The sequence below is a fragment of the Pteropus medius genome, unplaced genomic scaffold (assembly GCF_902729225.1).
Source record: "Pteropus medius unplaced genomic scaffold, Ma_sr-lr_union100, whole genome shotgun sequence".
Taxonomy (NCBI): Eukaryota; Metazoa; Chordata; class Mammalia; order Chiroptera; family Pteropodidae; genus Pteropus; species Pteropus medius.
In genome coordinates this window covers 112,415-135,668 of record NW_024349798.1, presented here as the reverse complement: position 1 = coordinate 135,668, position 23,254 = coordinate 112,415, and the positions used below count along the sequence as shown (strand labels likewise).

The following is a 23,254-nucleotide window of genomic DNA, read 5'->3' as shown; positions in this document are numbered from 1 at the left end:
GTCCTTCATACATCATATGAATATGAACCTGACACTGGAAAGGGCTGTGACCATAATAGGATTGTATAGATTATGGCAGAGCCAAGACAGGAGCTCATGCTGGGATGCATAGAACCTTCCCGCTCCCACGCCCCCTTCTTTTGCTCTCTATATTCTTGAAATAAGCATTTAATCTGTCCCCTTTCCAGTTTCCCCCATCTCTGCCATCTTGTCTGGTTTCCAGAATTCTTTTCCCTGGGGCTTCTTCCAGAAGTGCCAATGTATGTCCACCCTTTGGGTCTGGGCACTGAGGCACAGCTTTCCTCTTACTAGTATTGACTCATAATTATCTCCCCTAGGCAAAGCGTGACACTTGGTGTGGTCAGGGCAGTGACTGAGGGAAGCACAGGGAGCTGAAGTAGCCAGAAGGAGGCTTCTAACTCAGACCGATAGTCAATGAAGGCTTCCTGGAGGAGGCGACACCTGAGCTAAGCCACAGCAGAGAAGGAAGGGTAGGGCCAGGGATTTTTAGGTGTGGAGTTCAGGCTCCATCTGAATTCCCAAACCCCAGAGGCTGTTCTGAGCCCTAGAACCTTCACTTTGGACCCTGCAGTTTTCCTAGGGAGGGAGCGTGTGTGGACAAGAGACAGGTGAGGTATGATCTGCCCTTGTCTCAAGCAGACCCCCAGACCCTTTCCTCTGAAGCTCCTTGGATCTTCCCAGGCCTCCTGCTCTTCCCCTTCCACATAGTCTCCCTTGGCAATGCTGTCCATCCCCTGGCTTGTAAACACTGCCCTGTCTTGAGGATATCCAAATTGGCCATCTCCAGTCTCGATTCATTCATTCACCAAGTTTTTATTGAACACTTACTGTCCCCGGCTCCATACCAGGTGCTGGGGAGACCCTAGGGAACCAAGCAGACATGCTCCTTGCTTTCATGGAGCTGAAGTTTAGTAGGAGATACAGATGGGAAACAAGTACACAAGTGACAGGTGTGATGAAGTAATAGGACTTCTCTGACAGCCTAGATACAGTTGGCTCATCTCCCTTGTTTCTATCCACAGCATCTCCTTATTTCTTAGCATTTATCATTGCAAATACATGTTTATTTGTTGCTTGTTTATGTCTGTTTCTGAAACTGGAATACGAGCTCCTGAGAGCTTATTTGCCAGATAACATGTTGTCAGATGACACTGTCTCTCTAGTGTCTAGAAGGATATCCAGCATGTGGTAAGTGCTCGATAAATGTTTGTTAATGAAGGAAAGAACTAGGAAGGGAAGGTGGGAAAATGAGAAGAAAAAAAAAATAGAGAACTAAGTTAGAGAAGGTGGGGAAGGGGTTACTTTAACCAGATAATCAGGGAAGGCATCTGTGAAAATGTAATGTCTAAGCTGAGATTTGAAGATTGAGAAAGAACCAGCCAGGCAAAGAGGCTGAGGAGAGCATTCCAGGCAGAGGAAACAGCAAATACAAGACCAGGAGGTGAGAAGAGCTTGGCATACTAGAAGAAAGGAAAGACCAGTGTGGTTGCACTAGAGTGAGCAAGGGGGAGGGTAGCAGGAGATGAAGTTAACAAGAAAATAGGTGCCACATCACGAAGGGCTTCACGGGCCACAGTGAGGGCATATAAATTTTAAGTGTCTATAACTCTAACTGTCCTCTGATACTGATTCCTGGATTTCTCTTAGGCACTTTAAATTCATCACTTCCTGAAGCACACATTGTGGGTGCCCTGCCCATATTTGCTTGGCTCACATGGGAAGTCATAGGTAGACAGTGTCCAGATACCCAGTCTCCCCAGATGCTTCCTTAGTATTCTGAGGGAAGGAGTGTGCTCCTGTACCCAGCAGGTCCAAAGTGGATGGGAGTTTCTGTAACCTTTAACCAGTTAGAGACAGGAATTAGTAAACACACATCCCAGCAGCTTTCTGGTCCCTTGGGAGTCATTTGTGAGGTGTGTTCTCCACAGAGTCTCAGAAGGTCCCCATTGGGTTTGGGTTCCAATTATTTACAGTGGTAACCTATCAGTCGATACACCCTTTATTGGCTTTTTTCCTTTCTTTGTCTCACTTCCCCACTTCTCACGATCCTTACTGGGATCATCTCCCCAGTCAAGTCCTTGCACTCCGATTCCCATGTTAGGGTCTGCTTTGGAAGGAACTCAAACTAAGGCACTCTTTAGACATAACTCATTATATTCCCCTAAATATTATTCTCTCTTCCCCATCTCAGGCTCGAACCCAGCTGCCATAGTCAGACATTCAAGTCTGGTCAATTCTAGAAGAAAGGCTGCGGTACAGCTATTTATCAATTCCCTCTCTTCTTGTATCCAGCCCTGTGCTGAACAATGAGACTGGGATGAATCAGATTATTTCCTGCTCTTGGGGAGTTTCTAGTCTGTTGGGGAGACAGACCTGATCCCAGATAAGGACCATACAATGTGCTCAGAACCATATCAGAAAAGTCAGAGAAATCTTTCTTGAAGAGGTAACACCAGCTGGGTACTGAAGGCTGAGTAGGAATTGGCCACGTGGGAGGCAGAGAGACTCTAAGAAGAAGGCAAAATTTTATGCAACACTTTGGGGGTGTGAAAATATAGGGGTTTGGCAAGGCAAGGGAGTGGAAAGGAAATGGAAAGAAACTCTATATTGGGTATGGAGAAGCGAGGAAAAGGGTGGGCAGAAGCTGAGGCGTGTCGGGCCTTGAACATCAGGCTGAGGAGCTTCTACTTGCTCCTGAGTGTGATAGCGAGCTATGGAGGGTAGTAACAGTGTCAGATTTGGGTTTGAAAATGATCCCCTAGTCAGAACTAGGGGGCTAGCTCAGCCAGGCTCCCTAGGTGGAGGCTGAAAGGTAGGCATTTTTAGGGGGTGAAAGAAGTGATTTTGAGCCTGAGGCACTAGGAAAAGGGTAGGGACTAAAGTGCAGGAAGGAGTGCTCCTGAACTTGAAAGGGTCCACCTCCCCATGGCCAGCCTTGGGCCTTGATGTTACCTGATTCAGCTAAACAAAGCCAGGGAGGGGGGACGAGGCTTGGGGGATTTGTCAGCTCACTGCCCCTGAGGTAACCATTAATCGCTCCCCTGGGAGAATACAGGGATTGGTACATTGAGGGGCAGATCCTGGACAGAATGGAGGAACACACAGAGGCAGGCTTGGCACCAGGGTTGGGGGATCAGAGGGTCCTAATCGACAACCCTGCTGACATCCTGGTCATTGCTGCTTATTTCCTGCTGGTCATTGGTGTCGGCTTGTGGGTAAGAAAGTCGCTGGGGCCAAGTTTCTGGGGTCTGGGGGAAAAAGGAGGCCTTAAGTGGCAATAGGGGCAGGATGCCTTGATCTTTGAGGAAGAAACTAGGGTCTAGGGGGCAAACAAGCCTTGATAGCCTCAGAGAGACCTAGGCAACACTCAATCTTTGGTCTTCCCACCTTTGGATTGGGCTAGTATTTTCTCAGGGGCAACATTCTAAATAAGGTTTCTGTTCCCCTATTTACATTGCGGCTGATAAGAAGCTCATAGGTCTGATCCAAGGCCCCCAGGAGAGTCAGGCCAAATCCAGCTGCAATCAGACTTGGGTGGTTGGACACAGGTTAGGGCCTGGGTCCTTCTGGGTGCCTGGGAAAGAGGTAGTGGGGGTGGGGTGAGAGCTATCAGAGGAGCTGAGCGCTGGTTAATCTTAAGCCTGAAACAAGGCTAAAGAATGTGTTCAGGAGGCTAATGAGGTCCAAAGACATGCCCTGCATCCAGGTCTTCTCCAACTCCTGTCCCCCAGTCCATGCGCAGAACCAACAGAGGCACTGTGGGTGGCTACTTCCTGGCTGGACGAAGCATGGTGTGGTGGCCGGTGAGAAAATCTGGGCAGTAGAATGGGAGGGGATCTGGAGGGGCCCTGGAGAAGCAATCTGGCTCACCCACACTTCTGGCCACCCAGGTCGGGGCCTCTCTCTTTGCCAGCAATATCGGCAGCGGCCACTTTGTGGGCCTGGCAGGGACTGGTGCTGCAAGCGGCTTGGCTGTGGCTGGATTTGAGTGGAATGTGAGGCTCCCTTTTTGTCAATAATCCCCATCCCCAGTGGGAACCCCTGGAAGGGTCACACCTGGGGAGGGTCTAGACAGATGGGATGTGAGACTGGATGTGGGACTTTCCAGTTGGGGGGTGGGGCTGGGCTTCAAGTTAAGGTTGCATGTCCACAATGGAGGCAGGGGGATGTAGGGATTGACCACTTTTAGGGCAGGGGTAGGTCTTGCTCCTAACTTGCTCTGTGAGCTTGGACCAGCCACTACCCTTCTGTGGCCTTGATTTACTACTCTCTAAAGTGGGGGTGACCAGCCTCAAAGACAGTAAAGTGCTTGTTCTGATATTCTCTGAAGCTGTGGCCTGTGAGGATCTCAGCCAAATTAAAGTTCCTTGCAGAAGTGGAAGAGAGACAAAGCTCTGGGACTGAGGCTTGCCTTGAAGGGCTGGAGAGATCAGAGCATTGAGCTCAGGGCTCCCTGAAGGAGGAGGCCTCTGAACTGAGCCTTCAGAGTTTTGGTGGGTGGAGAGGAGAGAGGAAGCAGCCCTTTCTGGCTGAGGCTTGAGTCAGGCTGAGGGGTCTGTGCTTGGATTCATGTGCTCGGAGTGGGGAGCTGCAGTGGGGTAGAAACCATTTTGGGAGGGACTGTCCAGAGGTCATGTCCTGGGAGGGCAAGGATAGCTCTAGTTTAGGGCCCAAGAAGGTGTCGGGAACCTGTCTCTTAATGCCAAAGTCCCAGGGACATTGTCTGCATTTGTGTCCCCTAGGCCCCAGATGTGACCTTGCCTTTAGGGTAGGTCACATCTTTCGGGGGAGGATAAGCTCATGGCAGGATCACAGACAGGGAGTCAGTCACCCTAGGCTCTCACGCTGTGCCTGCAGGCGCTGTTTGTGGTGCTTCTACTTGGCTGGCTCTTCGCTCCAGTGTACCTGACCGCGGGCGTAATTACGATGCCGCAGTACCTGCGCAAGCGCTTCGGTGGCCATCGCATCCGCCTCTACCTGTCCGTGCTCTCGCTTCTTCTGTACATCTTCACCAAGATTTCGGTGAGCACGCGCAGTGGGTGGGACAAGACCCTGGAAGGGCGGTACCACGGAGTAGAGGTCTCTAGAAAGCCTTAGAAAGGGCGAGACCAAATAGAGGTAGATGTAAGATCATGACAGAGGCAGGGCATGGAAGGCATCAGTTTCTGGGGCCGCCATAGTGGATGGGTCCTGAGAAGGCCAGGCCATCGAAAATGAGGGAATCTTTCAGGCGTGGCCACACAGGGTCGTGGTCTGGGCAGGTGAACTTGGGTCCTTGCTCTGGCCCCTGAGTCCTGACCTGTGTGGTCGCTCCTTCTCCCAAGGTGGACATGTTCTCTGGAGCGGTATTCATTCAACAGGCTCTAGGATGGAACATTTATGCCTCCGTCATCGCGCTCCTGGGCATCACTATGATCTACACTGTGACAGGTGGCCGTGGCAAGGGCTTAGGGAAGGGAGCGCGCTCGGGAGGTGTGCTAGGAGCGTTACTCAGCCATACTCTACTCACCAAGTCTTTCCTCCTGCTGCCCGAGTGCATGGGTCCAGAGAACGGGCCATCCTTTTGAAATTTGTTCTCCAGAAGAGGGCCCCTTTTTCACATTAGAACAAAGACACCGTCTGTATTAGGCTGTCTGGGCTGTCCCCACTGACCTAAGCCTGTTGCAGGAGGGCTGGCAGCGCTGATGTACACGGATACTGTGCAGACCTTCGTCATTCTCGGGGGGGCCTTCATCCTCATGGGTTACGGTATGCTCATTGGTGGAGGGATGCGGAGGTCACAGGGCTCTCACTCAGGGAGCTGGGACATCGAGTGTCTCAGGCGTGTGGGTTGTAGGGAGGGTCTCGGCGCGGGTGCCAGGTCCCCTGACGGCCCTGCCCACACAGGCTTCCACGAGGTGGGCGGGTATTCAGGGCTTTTCGACAAATACTTGGGGGCAATGACGTCGCTGACGGTGTCCGAGGATCCGGCCGTGGGCAATATCTCCAGCTCCTGCTATCAACCCCGGCCCGACTCCTACCATCTGCTCCGGGACCCTGTGACGGGGGACCTGCCGTGGCCCGCGCTGCTCCTGGGGCTAACCATCGTCTCGGGCTGGTACTGGTGCAGCGACCAGGTCCGTGGTCAAGGCTTGAGGGGGAAGAGGCTGGGGCGGAACCAAAACAGCTGTGGGCGGGGCTGAGGTGGGCGGAGCCTGAAACCACTTGGTGGAGTTGGTCGAAGGCGTGGCCTGAGGGAGCGGGCACTGAATCGGGGTGGAGCTAACTCCGAGGGAGCCGGATTCAACCGGCTGGGGGTATGTGTGGAGCCGACTTGCTGCAACGCAGAGCCAGGAAGGCCCTGAATTAGAACAGCTAGTTGAGGCAAGGCCTGAGAGGGCGGGGTATTCGGGACCGGACGCTGCTGAACACCCCTCGTCACAGGTCATTGTACAGCGCTGCCTGGCGGGGAAGAGCCTGACCCACATCAAGGCGGGCTGCATCCTGTGCGGCTATTTGAAGCTGATGCCCATGTTCCTCATGGTCATGCCAGGCATGATCAGCCGCATTCTTTACCCGGGTAACGTCTGCACCCCTGCCCCGACCAAGAGTCCTGTGCCCCATCCAGACCCTTTCTTGTGTAGGGATCCACGTGCCTCCCTCCCATTTTCGTTACTGTCTTAAGATTTGGGAATCCGGTCACCCAGCCTTACCTCCCACCGAGGATTCCATCTCGCTTCTATTAGGATTCCCAATACCCACTACAAGGATCCAAGTTCCTCAGGTAATCTAGCTGTGTCGTGCCCTTTCCGCAGACGAGGTGGCGTGCGTGGTACCCGAGGTGTGTAAGCGCGTGTGTGGCACTGAAGTGGGCTGCTCCAACATCGCCTACCCGCGGCTCGTCGTGAAGCTCATGCCCAATGGTGAGGGATGGCACTCTGCCTGCATACGTGGGCGCGCAGTGGAGAGACTGCTGCCAGGGGTAACCACCCATCACCAAGCCCGCATCCTCCTGGGACATCCTGGTGGTCCGGGACTCACGGCTATCATTGGCCCACAGGTCTGCGCGGGCTCATGCTGGCAGTCATGCTGGCTGCGCTCATGTCCTCCCTGGCCTCAATCTTTAACAGCAGCAGCACACTTTTCACCATGGACATCTACACACGCCTGCGACCCCGTGCAAGCGACCGTGAGCTGCTGCTAGTAGGACGGTGCGGCCTGGGTTTCCCCTCACCTACCGCCCTGTGAATCACCCAAGGGTGGGGGGCATGGAGCACTTGTAGTGTTAGGGAAAGACGGGGATCCTGGGTGAAATCTTTGCCCACTGCAGGATCTGGGTGGTGTTCATTGTGGCTGTGTCGGTGGCCTGGCTACCTGTTGTGCAGGCGGCACAGGGTGGGCAGCTCTTTGACTATATGCAGGCAGTATCTAGCTACCTGGCGCCACCTGTGTCCGCAGTCTTTGTGCTAGCGCTGTTTGTGCCCCGTGTCAATGAGAAGGTGAGTATGAGTGTAGTTGTGAGCCCGGTGCAGGGCTCAGGCATCCAGAGAAGACTAATGTCCTCTATCTCTGCAGGGTGCCTTCTGGGGACTGATTGGGGGCCTACTGATGGGTCTGGCGCGCCTCATTCCTGAGTTCTCTTTTGGCTCCGGCAGCTGTGTTAGACCCTCGGCATGTCCGGCACTCCTCTGTGGTGTGCATTACCTCTACTTTGCCATTGTACTCTTTGTCTGCTCTGGCCTCCTCACCCTTGTAGTCTCACTGTGCACAGCACCCATTCCACGCAAGCATGTAAGTGCCAGCCTCTGGATGGACACCCAAACATGAACTAGGTGGGTCAGTGTAGCCCTCTCCAACCCGTGTGCTGGTCCACTTCTTGGAACACCCAGTGGAAAGGACTTGGTTTTCTCTGTGGAAGGCTTGTGAAGGCAAGCTGGGAGCCCAGTTTCAAGTTGCATTTGCAAAGCAAGCAGTGCTTTAGTTAACATTTATTTGAAGTGGTTTGGGGGAGGTAGCGTGAAGATCGGAGGGGAAGTGATTAAAATCCCCAAAGTCCTTGGCATGGTCTTTGGGACTCAACACACAGGATCTGATTGGTGGCTGAGAGGGACACAGTACTATCTTGAAAGCCCACAAAGGGATTTTGTCTTGTGCTGATGCAGGGTAGATACCCCAAGCGCAGGGCTAACGCGGGGGGGGGAGGATAAAGGATCGGCAGGATTCCACAGGTGGAGAGTGAGGTAAAAGGCAACAAAAGGAAAACAATGTGAGCAAATACTCACAGGAAGGAACACGTGTTAGCAGGATTCTAAGACTAGAGTTTAAAATACTACAGTTTTGAGTGCAGACAGGAGACTTGGGTTGATGAAGCAGGGCCAAGAGCTTTGTACACCCAGCTGAGGAGCTTGGGTTTAGCCTAAGGGCCAAGGGCAGCCATGGAAGGTCAGGTTTGAGTTAAGGCTGGGCTAGGTGTACAGGCTGGACAGAAGGCGGCTAGGATGTATCAGGATGGACAAGAGACCTCAGGGTCTGGGATGAGGGAACAGAACTCCCACTTGGTCCCTGCTCCCGCCCTTCTCCAGCTCCACCGCCTGGTTTTCAGTCTCCGGCACAGCAAGGAAGAGAGGGAAGACCTGGATGCTGATGAACTAGAAGGTCTAACCTCACCCCCTATACAGAATGGGCACCCCGAACATGCAGTGGAGATGGAGGGTAAGGTGCTGCCCCAGGAGGTTGGGGTAGGGAGCTGGGGAAGCCAAGTTCCCTCAAACTAACTGTAGGGCCTCAATTTTTCCCAGAGCCCCAGTCCCCAGCACCAGGCCTGTCCTGCCAGTGCCTGCTCTGGTTCTGTGGAATGAGTAGGGGTAGGGCGGGTAGTTCCCCACCCCCTACCCAGGAGGAGGTTGCTGCAACGGCAAGGCGGCTGGAGGACATCAGTGAGGACCCGAGCTGGGCCCGTGTGGTCAACCTCAATGCCTTGCTCATGATGGCTGTGGCCACATTCCTCTGGGGCTTTTATGCCTGAGGCCAACTGTGTTAGACACCAGGAGCCACAGCCAGGGCAAACGAGTGGGGGTGGGGGACCTGCAGTGGTGAGAAGGGAGTGGGGCAGGAGGGGAAGGAGGAAGGCCCTGGTTTTTTTCTCTACCTTGTTTCTGCCTATAGCCTAGTCCACCTGACTGGCAGTTACTTCCTGTAAGGCCTTGGCTAACCTGCCAGAGCAATTCTCCTGAGCAAAAATAAAGCTGCCTTTTCCCACTTCCTGCTGTAGCCAAAGTAGTTTTGCTTCAGGCTTCTGTCCTGAGACCTGGGCCTCCGTCTGGGCTGCTCACAAGACCTTCTTTTCTGGAGACAGGAGCCATGTGGCCCTCCATTCATCCACCTCTAGCTGGTGCTTCTCAGTCTTCCAGCCCACATCCTGCAGTCCTGGAGAGAGGTTATGGGGGTACTAGTACTACTGAGACTGCTGGGGAGGAGAGTCTGGGCTGACTCTGGGATGGGGGGTCAGGAGCGGCACAGGCTGGATGCAGGCTTTGTGTCCTGCTCAGGCTCCCCTTGCCTCTCTGCTGGTGATCTCTGGCATAAAATGAGGCTAAAACCTCATCTGGTTGCAGCAAGAATTCATTGAGCCAGCACATGGAAAAGAGCTGGAATGGAGTAGGTGCTAAATAGATTAGCATTAGTTATGTGTGAGCCTCCCCTCACTCCCAGTTCTTCAGTACCAACTGGGATTATAGACTGTCAACACTGACACAGCCTCAGGGACCATCCTAACCTCTCTATCTTGCAGACAGGGAAACTGAGGACCAGACTTAAGCTCAAAGAGAACCCAGATCTGCCACCTCCCAGGTGGAGGGGAGGGGACAGAGGTAGGCAGGGAACCTGGGGAGAAGGCATCAGAGGCCAAGGGGTCTGAAGGATATTACCTTTTAAGAACTTTGGGAATAGCTTGTCCAACACTTGGTGTGTCTCCTTGACAATGACCCAGCTCTCTTTCTCAGGACCTAGAGTAGGGTGCAAAACCAGGAGCTCTTGGGTCCCCAAGCCACAGAGTCCATCCTCTCTCCACCCCACTCTGAGTCATCAGTAGTCTAGATTGTGAAGCTCTTACCTGCCCGTACTCGGTTCCTCAGTTTCTCCAGTTCTGCTGGAAGGGGCCCATCTTCCTGTAGAGCTCCAAGTACCAGCCCGTGTGTGGCAGCTCTTAGGATGGTCTCAGTGCCTGCCATCTGGCTCAAAACAACCTGTACCTGGTCTGGAGACCCAAGCACAGACTGGTAATAGGGAGGGCTACCTCCCCAAATACTTTCAACCCTATCACCCTGCTTCATCCCTGTCTACCCCCAGAGGCCTTGACCTGGCACGGAAGGCCATCTGTCACCCTTTCTTTTCCAACTTTATCTCCTGTTGGTCCCCAATGCTCTGACCAAATGGAAATGCCCAATTTCCCAATATAACTAAGGTGAGTTTATTTTGTATGTCTTTAATGGCTAGTAAGAATAAGCACCTTTTAACACACTATCAGTAGATCAATAAACTCTTGTACTTTTTTCCTCAAAAGATGACCCCAGATGGAAAAGTGGTTTCCTTGAGATAACCAAAGGTCATGATCTTATTTAAGTGTGTTGCAATGTGCAAAGTGCTTTTACATAATCACCTTATTTGATCCTCAAAAAACATTGCAGGTAATAAGGCAGGTATTAGTAGCTCCATTTTATAAAGCGGTAAGGTGAATTTCATTGGGGAATGCAGCTATAATTTGAATACATCACGTCTTAGTCTCGAGCTCCCTCCAGGACACCAGGCAGACTCCACACAGTCCACGGCCTGTCCAGGGCTTGTGGTCCTGGAGCCAGAGGAATGAGAGGCTGACCCCAGGAGAGTGAGTCCAAGGCTGGGAGAACACGACACACTTACTTTGTGACTGGTCCCAGTGAAGAAGGTAAGGTTCTTGGTGTCCCTCAATCAGTTGCTGTAGCTCAAAGACACTTAAGGAAAGAAGAGTGGAATTGGGGAGGAGAAAGCAAAGGCAGGAGTAACCATCCCATCTAGTCAAATGAACAGGCATCTGTTAACCCTAACTGTCCAACCTTTGTCTGTCATTCACCCACTTCCCATCTATCCCTTAGCCATTACCCACATACCTCACAGCCATCCTTACTTTCTTCTAGCATCTAGTGATCCATTTGCCCCATTCACCCATTCTTCCTTCATCTAACAAATATATCCTTTTTATCTACACTGTTACACACCCTGCTGCCCTCAAGCACTCGTGCTGACCTTCTGTTCAGTGGAAATAACCTAGAGAGACGTGGCCTGGTCAAGGGAGGACAGTGTATAATTGGAATAAGGCACATGTGGGGAGTAGGGGGTAGTAGTGATGAGTGGGAGACACTGGGTTACTTACCGGGAGATCAAGCGATGTAGGGGGACTCCCAGGAATAGAGATGGAGATGGCCAGAAACCTGTGGGAAGTTGGGAGTCAGGAATCCCAGGTGGGGGACAGACTGGGAGATATAGGACTTGAGACCAAGGGGTTAGGTCACCTGTCCACAGTGGTTCCATCTTATTGGCTGAAGTGGGGTCAAGTACCTCTCCACTCTGAAGAAAGTGCTTCAGAACCAACCAGAGCCGGCCTTCGTTTAAAGTCTCTATGACAAGGGCTCGGACTGCCCGGTAGTTGGCATAGATGTGGAGGGCAGTGAGGAGGAAGAAACAACCAAGGCTGAAGCTGGAGTGAGAGAGTGAGTGGTCAACAAGGGCAGAGGCCCACCTGGGCACCTCAGCCCCATGCTTGCTCTCGGCTTACCTAGGGCACTCTGACACCAGGGGAAGCATCAAGAGGCTTACCAGGAGCCCTGCCAGGTTTACCAATGTCTCCTGGAAAATGGCAAAGGGGTTGAGAGTTGGAGGACTCCCCTCCAGGCCAGACTAAATATCCTTGAGTGCATTTCACAACATTCCCTCCCTGCCCCCAAACTTCCTAGGGTTCCCTATACTGACGAGGGTGCCTAGTAAATTTTAAAAATTTTTAGTGAGTGAGCTAAAAGATACCAGCTGCTTCTCAGTCCAGGTAGATAAAATGCCCTTGAAGTATGTCTTCTTTGCTTCCAAGTCACCTGAATAGCGCTATGCTCAGGCAAGTAAATGTCTACGGAGTGGGGAAGTATTTTTATTTGGTGTTTTAAAAAGGCTCATCTCCCCCTAGCCCCGTGGTATGCAGTAACTGGCAGACATTTTTTGCAAAGAGGTCAAGGAATGGTCTAGGAAGAAAGGCACACTATCAAAACCTCTTCTCTTGAGAATCAATGTTATTAGATGCCTCTATTGGCCTGAGATGGCCTGACTGAGCTCACTCTAGGGGAAAAGGACCCTAGGCCGCCTGCCCCAACTCATCTTGAGGGAGGAGGAGGAGTCTGGATCGGTGCCCCTAGGAGAGTTGGTCCTGGCACAGAAGGTGGGCTGTGGAAATAAAGGCTGTGGGAATGACAGTAAACTGGGATCAAAAGCCTTAGTTGCTCAGGAGCAGAGGGACTCCTCTTCCCTAGGTAGGAACAGTCATTTCCAGCAACCACATTAAGTGGTAACAAAGCAACATCAGCAGAAAGCAGGGTTCTGCTGTAGGACTGAACATATATCCCAGGTTGCCCCTATGATGTGTTACTGCCTCTGTGGAGGAAGCTTGGGGCTAGGGAGGGCTGAGGGGTTAGAAAGAGAGTAGGTGAGAGAGCAAGCATGAAGCTGAGACCCTAAAGAGCATGGCCTGGGTTGTACTAATTTCTCCTTCTCTAACAACCTACAGGAGAGATAATGGGGAAGAACTAGTCCAACCAGCTCCTGAGAGAAGGGATGTGTCCAAGGGGACCCAGGGAAACTGAACCACTCTATGCCTTATTTCCTCATGTGTAGGATGGCCAACAATGAGTACCTCTTCTACAAGATGACTATAGGGATTTAATGAGTTCATACAAATAAAATAATTGGCATATGGTTAATATATCATAACAACCTGTGTTAATATTATTAAAAGTAGTCTTAATTTTTTAGAAAAAATGAAGTTCTATTTAGAAACCTAGCAAAACAATGTAAGAGAAGGACAAAAAATAGGACTGGACACAAGAGAGGTCTCTAAATTGCTTTGGTGTCAATTATGTCACACTTATGACCTCACTTTCTCCATCTGTAAAACAGGGATAATATCTACGTCATAGGGTTGGTGTGTGAGTTAAACGATGCAACGCACATACCACTGAACATAGGGTTCAGCCTGTAGGGGTGGTGAGACACCACTATTCCAGGATCCCTTGATCAAGTGAGGGGCTGGGCCAGAAGGGCCTGCTAAAACTGCCAATTGGCTGGAAGCCTCTAGCCAGTGACACCAGCCACCTCACATGCCGAACACTTTTTGACTTACTGAGTGCTTTAACATGTGGGGCCCCATGTGATCAGAATATCCCCCTCCCAGGGTGGGGCCAGTGCCTAGAAGGGGTGAGGGCAAGGGCCCATTCTCTGCCACATGGGCAATGTGCACAGGCTGAGATGAATGGCTTGGACTTGCTGCCACCAGAGCCTGTGCCCTCACACCTGACTCCTATCCTGAAAGTCAGAGCACGGAGCACCTACATTTCTTTCTGTGTTTCCCACCCCTACTCTCAGGAGCACTCAGGTGCTTCTTTCCACTCCCAAATGGTGACCTGGCCCGATACCCTCTCATCCTCCCTCACACCATCCCTCCAATTCCAGCTGCTCACCTGGCTGCTATCCTTGGCTGACACATCAGCCATGTTGTTTCTCCGGGCCTGGTGCATGGTCAGTGCAGCCCGAGTGGCTCCACCAGCCACGCTCACAATGCACTGGGTAGGGAAATGGAAGAGTAAAGGTCAGACTGGCTATGAGGTATGGCAACACAGGCGCTTCTGTGGGTGAGCCAAGTAAATGGGTCAAACCAGCCTAAGAAAATCAGACCTCAGATGATCTCACAGCAAAATCCTGAGTGCTGTCCTTGATATCTTGTTTTCACCCTGCACTTTCACTAGGCCTACCCACCTTGTCTTGTTCCAGGAGAAAACTAAAGTTCTGCCTGCCATACCACCCTGTGGACCCAGCCCAAGGAAACTCAATTTCTTTCCCCAAGGTGGAGGTCCAAAGACCATTTTGAGCCTAGAACTTCCTCACTCTCCAACTCCTACTCTGGCTGTACCCTTCCCCCTTGCTGAGCTCCTAGGCCCAGTCAGGTTTCTAACTTTATGCTTACATTCTGCCTGTAAGTAACTCCACTCTCTTCCTGCCCCAGTGGAGGCCTATCCAAACATTCTAGGCCAGGTCAAAACCTACACTGGAGGCCATGACATCCCTAGATCTCTCCCTCTGAGATTTAGGATAATAAAGCTAATTGATGAGGGTAACTGATCACCTTCAATCATCTCATTTATCAAATCTCTTTTAGATGTCAGGCATAGATTTAGGTGCTATGTATATAATTCAGGCACAACCTCTGCTCCCATGAAGCTGATAAACAAATAAACAAGTTATTAAGCAGGCAGAAAAAGTTTGCTCAAAGGTAAGAGGAATATGGTACAAAATGAGCTGGAGTAACTGGTGGGGACCTGATCACGCAGAACCTTGCAAGCCTTGTTCAAGTCTGTGTCCTAAGAGCAATGGGGCAGGGAAGTGACCTGATTCGATTACTATTCTTAAAAGGATTATTGGGCTGCTCTGAGAGGAACTGGAGAGAGGAGAATGGAAACAGGGAGACTACCTAGGAAGCAACTGTGCTTTTTCAGCAATGAAGAACTACCAGGTGACATGGAGATGGCACGAGTGAATGGATTGGAGAGATTAAGAAGGGAAAATAACAGAGTTGAATGGAGATTTAGCTATGGGTGACAGGTGAGGCAGGAGAGAGCATGGATGACAGCCAGGCTTCTGGTTGATATATCTGGGAGACAGAGGTGCTGGTCACTGAGACTAGAACTCTAGAGAGGGTTGGGGTTAATGAGGGAAGGGAAAGGAGGAAGCTCACTGTCTTGTCCTATTCCCTTATGTGAAGAGACTGAGACCCCAAAGGTGGAGCTTAGTGCAGAATTTGAAAAATGGCAGAGGTCACAATTCTTGGTTCACAGCTACAACAGTAGTTTTCTCTGAGGTTTCCTGCCCTGAAGTGGGGAGGGATGATCATGGCATTTACTGCCTGGGCCAGGGAAGCTAAATGTACTCCACCACAAAGAACTGTTTGCATATGAAACATCAGCAGTGCCCTATGGAAAAACACTACTCTAAAGTGATTTTGAACAGCTAGATCTTACATGTCTTAAGTCTTTAACCTGTGCCAAGTACTTAACCCTGCAGTGAAGACAAGCTAAACTCTTTACTGAACCTTGCTAGGTTTTAGTTTCCTTATCTGAATGAGGCCAACTTGAAAGATTGTGAGGGTAAGCAGATTGGCAGAGGTGAAGAGCTTGCATTTATCCGACTTGTCCCTCTAGCCTCACCATCCGATCTGTGACACTAGGTTGTTCTTTCTGCCCAGAACACCTACCCTGTACCTTAAACTCATTCTTCATGACCTAACCCCAGGGCAGGACTCCCTACATCTCCCCACTAGGCCAGATTCCCTGCTGAATCCTCTCGCCCCCTACACTTCTCATCTGGAATACCTGTAGCTAGAGTTCTATAAATATTTAATTTCGCGTTGCTTTCTTTCAAAGACGGGAGGGCCCATATTCCATGCCTAACATGCAGTAGGCACTCAACAAATATTTTAATGAAAGAATTAAAGGTAGCTAGGGAGCCGGGCCTAAGAAGTTGACAAAGGAGCACCCCTTCTATCTCTCCAGACACTGCCTGAGACTTTCTGAGGCATTAGAGGCTCTGTCTGGCAGGAGAAGGATCAGAATGTATGTTTGGGTCTAAGTAGAAACGGCTGAACTTTTTCACTCTTCTAGAAGTGCCTTGAACACAGGCCCAGGTTGGGCTCACCTGTGGGCCCCAAGTGAGCCCATATGCAGCACCACTAAGGCAAGGATCTTGGGTATAGGGGTACTCCAGAGGTGGGTACCTTGGCCAGGTTGCTGATGCAGACGATCATGGTGAAACAGATTGGATATATGGGAGCCATAATCTCAAGGAACATGGCTACATCATTGAGGATGTCAGCAAAAAGCCTGGGAGGGAAGGATCAGAGGTTAGAGGTCAGAGGTGAGAAACCTTTATAATACTCTCCCCTCAGTCCCGGCTCACCTCCACTGCTTGGCATTACAGTCCAGTTTGCTCCTGTTGGGGAGAAGAGATTGGTTTGCAATTTGGATTTTAGGAGAAAACACATTCTGTGAGCAATGCAGGCCATCCTTAGGCCATGGTAAGGTCCGAAGGGCTCAGGAAAACCCACACCCCAGCTGGACATCTGTCACAACATCCTGTCACAGCTGCCTAAAAAGCCACCATTATCCAGAAGGACCTTAGTAGTCACTTAGTGTTTCCCCCTTATTAACCCATGACACATCAACTGTGAAAAAATGGGAAAGAACCCTCTTACAGTTGCTCCTCATCCTCTGACTCTCTGTTGAGAGAGGCTATCCCTGGGTTCCTCCGCCATCTCTCTTCCTCTTCATCTTGCTTTGAGGCTACCCAGCAAGAAGTCCATATTATTTTGAATTGGTAAACAAAACCTTTAGTGTAACCCCCTACATTTTATAGATAATAGCCCAGAGAAAGAGCGAGACTCTGACATCCAGGCCTAGGATATTTCTCTTACACAACACTGCAGATGGCTGCCTCTTCTGCCAGGCAGAGTGACTCCCTGATCCAGGCAGGCATAAACATCTGGGGGACTACTTCTCCAAGATCCCAATGGCAGAAGACGTTGCAACTCCCAGTACAGCTTAGAATTTGCAGCATTAGCCCTAACCCTTAGTTTAAAATCTCCTAGAGGAAAAGGGAGCATTCTTGTGTGGGGTATGGAACACACATGGGGAACTCCTGAGGGAATATATGGTAAAGGCGGGATTGGAACACGTGGCCTGGTCTAGGACTCTGTCCAATAAAGCTTTCTGATACCACAGAAAGAATACAGGTTTTAGGTTCGAATCCCACCTTACTAGTTATAAGCTATGTAACATGGGTAACTTCCCTCTTTTAGGTTTGCTTCATATCTGTAAAATGTACACATTTAATCCTACTCTACAAACTTATGAGAATTAGAGATGGCAGAGTTTGTGAAATGCAATTAAAACTATTAATAGCAGCTGGTGTTTATTGAGCACTTATGTGCCACACAATGTGCTAAGCACTTTGCAAAAACTATCTCACTGAACCTCGCAACCAGTTAACAGCAGATACTAAATCACGCCTGAGGTTGCCCAATACTGACTTGAGGAGGAAGCAGGCAGCACAAGATCCATAATCCCTTCTAGATAAATGGTAACATTGATCCCATATGGGATAGGGATCCTGATGACCTGCCTAAGCCCACTCCCTCCCTACTCAGTTCAGCAAAGTCCAACTCTGTGTCTGAACCACCACAGTAGCCTCTGGAATAAAGTCATTCCTTTGGGATAAGCACTGTCCTGTTCAGGCTTCTCTTTCAACAAGCAAAGAGAGGACATTCAAGAGCCTTGTGGCTTTCTGTGTTCTGCCATGATAGGCAGTTAAGTGGCAAATCAGTGCTCTTAAAGGTAGATCTGGTTATAGAAATGGCTCTGTGGCTTCATTGCTAAGTGTGGGCAAATCATCTGTCCTAGGTATTGTAACTAAAGATTCCTTAGCTCTAATGATATAATTACTAAATCTCCCCTCCCATGGAAGCTGGTAGGAGAGACGTGGAGTTAAAAATCAAGCCAGGGCTGAGACAGACATGACCACTGTCTGGGGAGAGTGGCTAGAAGTCTCTGACCAGGAAAACAAACTCACCCCTTCCACCAGGCAAAGACAATGCGGCCCAGCATGCCAGCTGAATCTGGGGGAGAGAGGCATTGGTAAGGAACCAGGCAGAGCCTTGGGGCCTGTGGGGCCTGGCAGATCTTGGCAATGAAATGGCTGATTACCTTGGGTCACTGAGCTTGGGAGCTCAGTCTGGTACAGTAAGTTCTAGACAGACATAGCTGTATGATGGAGTCAGAAGTGCCTAAACTTAGCAGTTTCTCAGTATGCACCCCTGCACACCAAGAGACTTGGACCATAAACAGTCTTTGCAGCATTTTTCATAACAGCAAAAAATTGGGAATAATGCAAATGCTCAACAGAATACATAAATTCTGGTACATTCGTGCAGTGGCATATTAGATAGCTGTGAAATGCCGCTGGACTACAACTATTCACAACAATGCAGATGAATTCTAGTACCTTACAGGAGAAAGTAAGTGATGAAGACTATATGCAGCGCAATATACTTTTCATAAACCTCAAAAACTAAACAATATAGTGTTTAGGTATCTATATCTATATGGTAAAACTACTAAAAGAAAAAAAAAAAGGGCAGGAAATCCTGTGTGAAAAATTCAGAGGTTACTGTTGATATTTTGGCTCCTAGGTTGGGCAGTAGGTTTCACAGGTGGTCATCACAATACAAATAAATAAGGATTGGAATTGCAAGTTGGTGACAGAGAGCTGGGGATGTGGGGCTGAGGGAGAGGCCTCCTCAGGCCAGGGAAAGCCAGAGATCTCTGAAATTAGCTAGACCTTCATTTGCATAACAAATGCATGCTGCCTACCTACTCTATGCCAGGGACTACATGAGACATGGGCGATACTGCAGTGACCTCAAAAGTCATAGTTCCATGCTTAAAAGCCAGTGTAAAAGCAATCAGTATGAAAAACACTGATTTACACCAAGGATTAGTTAACTGTGGTCTGTGGGCTTCCACTGTTTTTATAGTTTTATTAGAACACAGCTGTGTCCATTTAGTGTCAAAAAAAAAAAAGAAAAATGGAGTCACCTTAAAACGGAGCCGGAGCCACCATGTCAGAGGAACTGCCTTGCATGTCTTATGCCTCAAATCTTTGAGATTTTAAAACAGGGCATAATAATCTTTGGACAGGGACTGAAGTAACCTTGTGTCCCAAATAACTGTTTGCAAAGATAACAAGAAAGGAGCTGTTATGACTACCTGACTGAAAATTAAAAACACTGTTTAGAATCAACATCACTACATTCTGTTATCTGCATTAATAGAAATGCTTTCCATTGACATAATTATTCCCTTTCCCCCCATTGCATTTGTCTCCTAATTGAAACGTTATTGTGGCTTCTGCTTGAATCAATGCTTCCCAAATAGTTGCTCTTATTGATCTCAATAAATGCTTATTACCTCTTACTTTGAAAGGACTTTATTTTTAGGTTAGCAACAGACTGTCTGCGGATGTTTTTGTGACAATTGCAAGATCACGTTACTGTGACTGAAATTCTACAGCCTGCAAAGTATAAAATATTTACTATCTGGTCCTTTATAGAAGGACCTGATTTAGGCTGTACCTTATACTGAGAGTAGCACTCATGAAGTTCAGCAAGGGGATCACAAAGGACTGCTTTAGGACCAAACTGGGAAGGCCTCAGACAGTGGGCACTGGAAAGGACTGATAGAGGACCGAGGACTTCCAACTTGTTTGAGCTTAAGGGCATGGACCCTTAGGTGGCAGATGCAAGAAGGGAAATCAGGTTGTGGGAAGGAGGGCTGGGAGCATCTCATGACACATAAAGGTGGTGACATTAAGATTAGCTTTCCCCATTCTCCACTGGAAACAGATGTACTCATCTTTTGGCATAGCCTCCATCCTTAGGCATTGAGGCCTTCTAACTAGACATCTTTTACCCAAGCCTGGATTCAGGGAGACTGCTAAGCATTGTGGTGGACATCTAAAATATATATGCCTTTCAATCTTCACAATAATCCTGAGTTTGAGAGGGATCATTCTCTTTCACAGATGAAGGAGCGGAAGCTCACAGAAGATAGGTGATCAAAAAATGAGACATTTTACAGAAAATCTGGATTCCCAGCTTTTCTCTAAGAACCTGAACATGGCAACACTGGGCCTGCCTTTCTTTACAATTGGCTGGAGCCGAGCGGTGGGTACCTCACTCAGAGGAGGCATGTGTACAATACATTTTCCATCCAGCCTGCTCTGCTTCTCCATTTCTATCTCCTGTATGTCCCTGCAAGTAATACCCACCAGGCTGGCTGTAGAGGCCTTCTCCCTCTATCACTCGCCTTACTCTCTTTCCTTTGAGTACATTTTACTCTACACAAAATTTTCCTGTTCCATTTAAGATTCTTGTATCAACTTAGTGACTTTGAACATGGCAGGATTTTTACTGGTTGAGGGATAGCTCACTGGGCCAGACTTATTTTTCTCCTCTTTGACTGCACACTCATAACCACCTGGGTGTATGTCCTGCCTACAAGAGCTACTTAACAGAAAGATGCCTACTCTATCTTTCACTGCAGGCAGATTGCAGAGCCCTCGTCAGAATCTGGATGCTGGCACTAGGATGCAACATACCCTCCATATTATCTAAAAGTCAACATTGTCCACTAGACTAGAAAAAACTTAATTTCCACTATTAGCTGAGCTGTAAGATCTAGAAATTTCTGAGTCCTAGTAAGGGATCAGCTGTCCACAAATTGCACTTAGCTCCACTCTAAAATCCTAACTGGCTACAGCCATGCCACCCTGAACACGCCCGATCTCATCTGATCTCAGAAGCCAAGCAGGGTGGGGCCTGGTTAGTACTTGGATGGGAGACCACCTAGGAAGACCAGGTGCTATAGGCGGTTAAAAAATCCTAACCGGCAAAGTGTGGTGTTAAGAGTGGGACATAGAAGTCAGTTGATCTAGGTCCAAATCCTGGTCCTATGTTATCTTAGACAAGTTAATAAACCTCTCTGTGCCTCAGCCTCCCCTGTGAAAAATGTATTAATAATGGCATTAACCTAATATGGATGCTGCAGAGATTGTTACATGTTACACACAAGTGTGCAAAATGTCTAGCATATAGTAGGCTATCAAAATATTAGCTGCTAATAGTATTACCAATAGTATGACAAATAACATCATATTCTATTAAGAGATCTATAACTAAAAATAACCGTATCAAAAAATTCCAAGGGAGTTTTACATAAAGCTCTGCATACAAATTTCTCATATTTGATGGAAACAAGTTTATAAAATCCTTTCTAATTAACAGGGCTACTTTTAATATCAACAAGCTCTAAAGTAAATAGGTTTTTTAATATCTTAAAGTGGTCTTTTTTTTAATAACCAGAAGACATATATAGGCAACATGCTGGTGATAAGACAAGGGTGCTTAGAAATGACGTGAAAACATCAACTACTGACCCAGGCTCCTACTGCATTCCAGACACTTAGCCAACAGGAGAGTAATGGAAAAGATCCAAAATAAGCAGTTTGGTGGTATATACTCTGAACTACACCTTCGGGGTTCATATCTATGCCCTGCAATTTACTGGCTGTGACCCTGGGCAAGTTACTTTTCTGTGCCTCAGTTTCCTCATCTATAAAATGAAGAAAATGACAATATCCATCTCAGACCTATTGTGAAGACTGAGTCAGTACATTTAAAGACTGGCAATATAGTAAGCACTGTTTGTGCAAACTAGGACAAGCTGTTGATCACTAATACTTCTCCAATGACATGCTCTATCAGAGAAAGAGCTTTCTGGAGGCAACTCACATTTGGTCAGTTTGCTCAGATTTACTGGTATGGGTGTAAGCAGGAGTCTCCTGATTCTCCAAAAGATACAGGGAGGCTCATCGGAGATGTGGCCAGGCTGATGGGGAGCAGAATAAGCCTTACTTTGGGTCTAATTTAAATCCCCACTGGGAACAGTAGCGAAGTACAACGGGCAGTGGAGAGAGCCAAGGTCCTCTTGACAAGGAGCACGGTTTCCCTTTTCTTCTCAATTTCACTCTCTAGGTGGCATGGTGCCAAACTGTGTTTTTTTTTTTTAAATTTATTATTAGTTTTTCTAAAAACTGTATGTAGTCAACAAATGGTTACTACAGTTTTATTTATAGCACCATCCATCACATATCCTGGATAATCTAAAAGGCCTCTCATTCTTCCCAGAACCTCCTCTCTCTTACTCAGGACCAACTACAAAATTTTTTTCCTAGTACCAACCAATTTCCCACACCCCAGGCAGCTGGCAGATTCATTCAATAGCAGCACTTGGCACTTATGCAGTTCACAAAGAGACTAGGGGTAAAGGGTTTGGTTAACTTAGGGGACCTGGGCTCCAGTTGATCTAAAGACTGAGCAGTATGTAAGCAGCTGCAGGGCAGATGCACAGGATGAGAGTATTCCAGCAGTGAGTGGCTAATTAATCATTGAATAAAGCCAATAAAAATCTTTAAAATTTACTCAGCTGAATTAGGTTTGTTTGTTTGTTTTCCATTAACAGGGTACAAGACACTGTTCTAGGCACTGGGGAGACTTGGCTCCCAGATCTAATCTGGCACGGGTCTATAAATATACACATCGCAGCCCAGAGCTAGAGGCTAGAACACTGGGAAAGGGGTAAAGGAGGGGTTGAGCTTCTTAGTCGCTAGAAAAAAAGGCCAGAGAGATGGCAGGGCTGAGAGCAGCGACCGTTGAGGCTTCAGGGGCCCAGCTTACCTTTCACCAGCCAGGTGGCCGTGGCAGCTGAAACAGAGGCATTAGCGTTCCCCACCCCTATGCCCAGCAAGACTGCATGGGTGGCCAGGGAGCCCGAGAGGCTGGAAGCAAAGGCCTGACGAAGAAAAGAAGTGAGGTGAGGAGTGGGCGCAGGAGCATGTAGGTCTAAGTTCTATTATCAGCTCTTCTTGGGGTGTAACCTGGGGCTTGTCACAGCTCTGCTCTGGGCCTCAGTTCTCCAGTCTCTAAATGGTGAGGAAGAGGTGGCCTACTTTTTTTCCCTTTACCCCCCGGCTGTAAGGGAATGCTGCCCCGCTGACCTGCACGGAATCCCATAGCTGGTAGGGCAGATAGTCCGGACTGACGCTATCCGGGAAGCCCTGAGGCAGGAACACAGTCAGGAGACGAGAGAGAAACGGTGAGGCTGTCCCGGGAGCCCGACCACCTCCCCCATCTCGTCCTTCAGGTTTCACTTTAAAGACCCCAGAGAACCCCCACCAGCGCCACCCCCAGGCCTCCCACTGCAGGCTCCCGTCGGCAGCGGCGTAGCAGCCCCGGGCCACCCGGGAGCCGAACAGCTCGGAGCACAGCTGAGCCTCAAGACTTGCGCTGTCAGCCATTCCG

General features: G+C 49.1%; 2 protein-coding genes and 1 pseudogene across 2 annotated transcripts; 2 read left to right on the top strand and 1 right to left on the bottom strand.

Annotated features, from left to right (window-relative positions):
- On the top strand, positions 1-9,071 carry SLC5A2 (solute carrier family 5 member 2). Its single transcript, XM_039884402.1, has 14 exons — positions 1-3,236; positions 3,753-3,824; positions 3,912-4,016; positions 4,879-5,043; positions 5,346-5,451; positions 5,689-5,769; positions 5,908-6,137; positions 6,445-6,580; positions 6,816-6,923; positions 7,061-7,211; positions 7,331-7,499; positions 7,576-7,791; positions 8,583-8,712; positions 8,799-9,071. The coding sequence occupies exons 1-14, from the start codon at positions 3,111-3,113 to the stop codon at positions 9,023-9,025; spliced, it is 2,022 nt and encodes a 673-aa protein (XP_039740336.1). The 5' UTR covers positions 1-3,110; the 3' UTR covers positions 9,026-9,071.
- RUSF1 (RUS family member 1) lies at positions 7,971-23,254 on the bottom strand. The gene is made up of 13 exons (XM_039884401.1): positions 22,951-23,254; positions 22,631-22,745; positions 17,908-17,953; positions 16,240-16,272; positions 16,058-16,163; positions 13,752-13,853; positions 11,810-11,880; positions 11,547-11,731; positions 11,408-11,465; positions 10,918-10,988; positions 10,112-10,255; positions 9,927-10,004; positions 7,971-9,426 (listed from the first exon to the last, which is right to left on the bottom strand). Exons 1-13 carry the CDS (start codon positions 23,248-23,250, stop codon positions 9,329-9,331), a joined length of 1,407 nt encoding a protein of 468 aa, XP_039740335.1. The 5' UTR covers positions 23,251-23,254; the 3' UTR covers positions 7,971-9,328.
- Positions 20,647-20,765, top strand: LOC120620699 (uncharacterized; annotated as a pseudogene).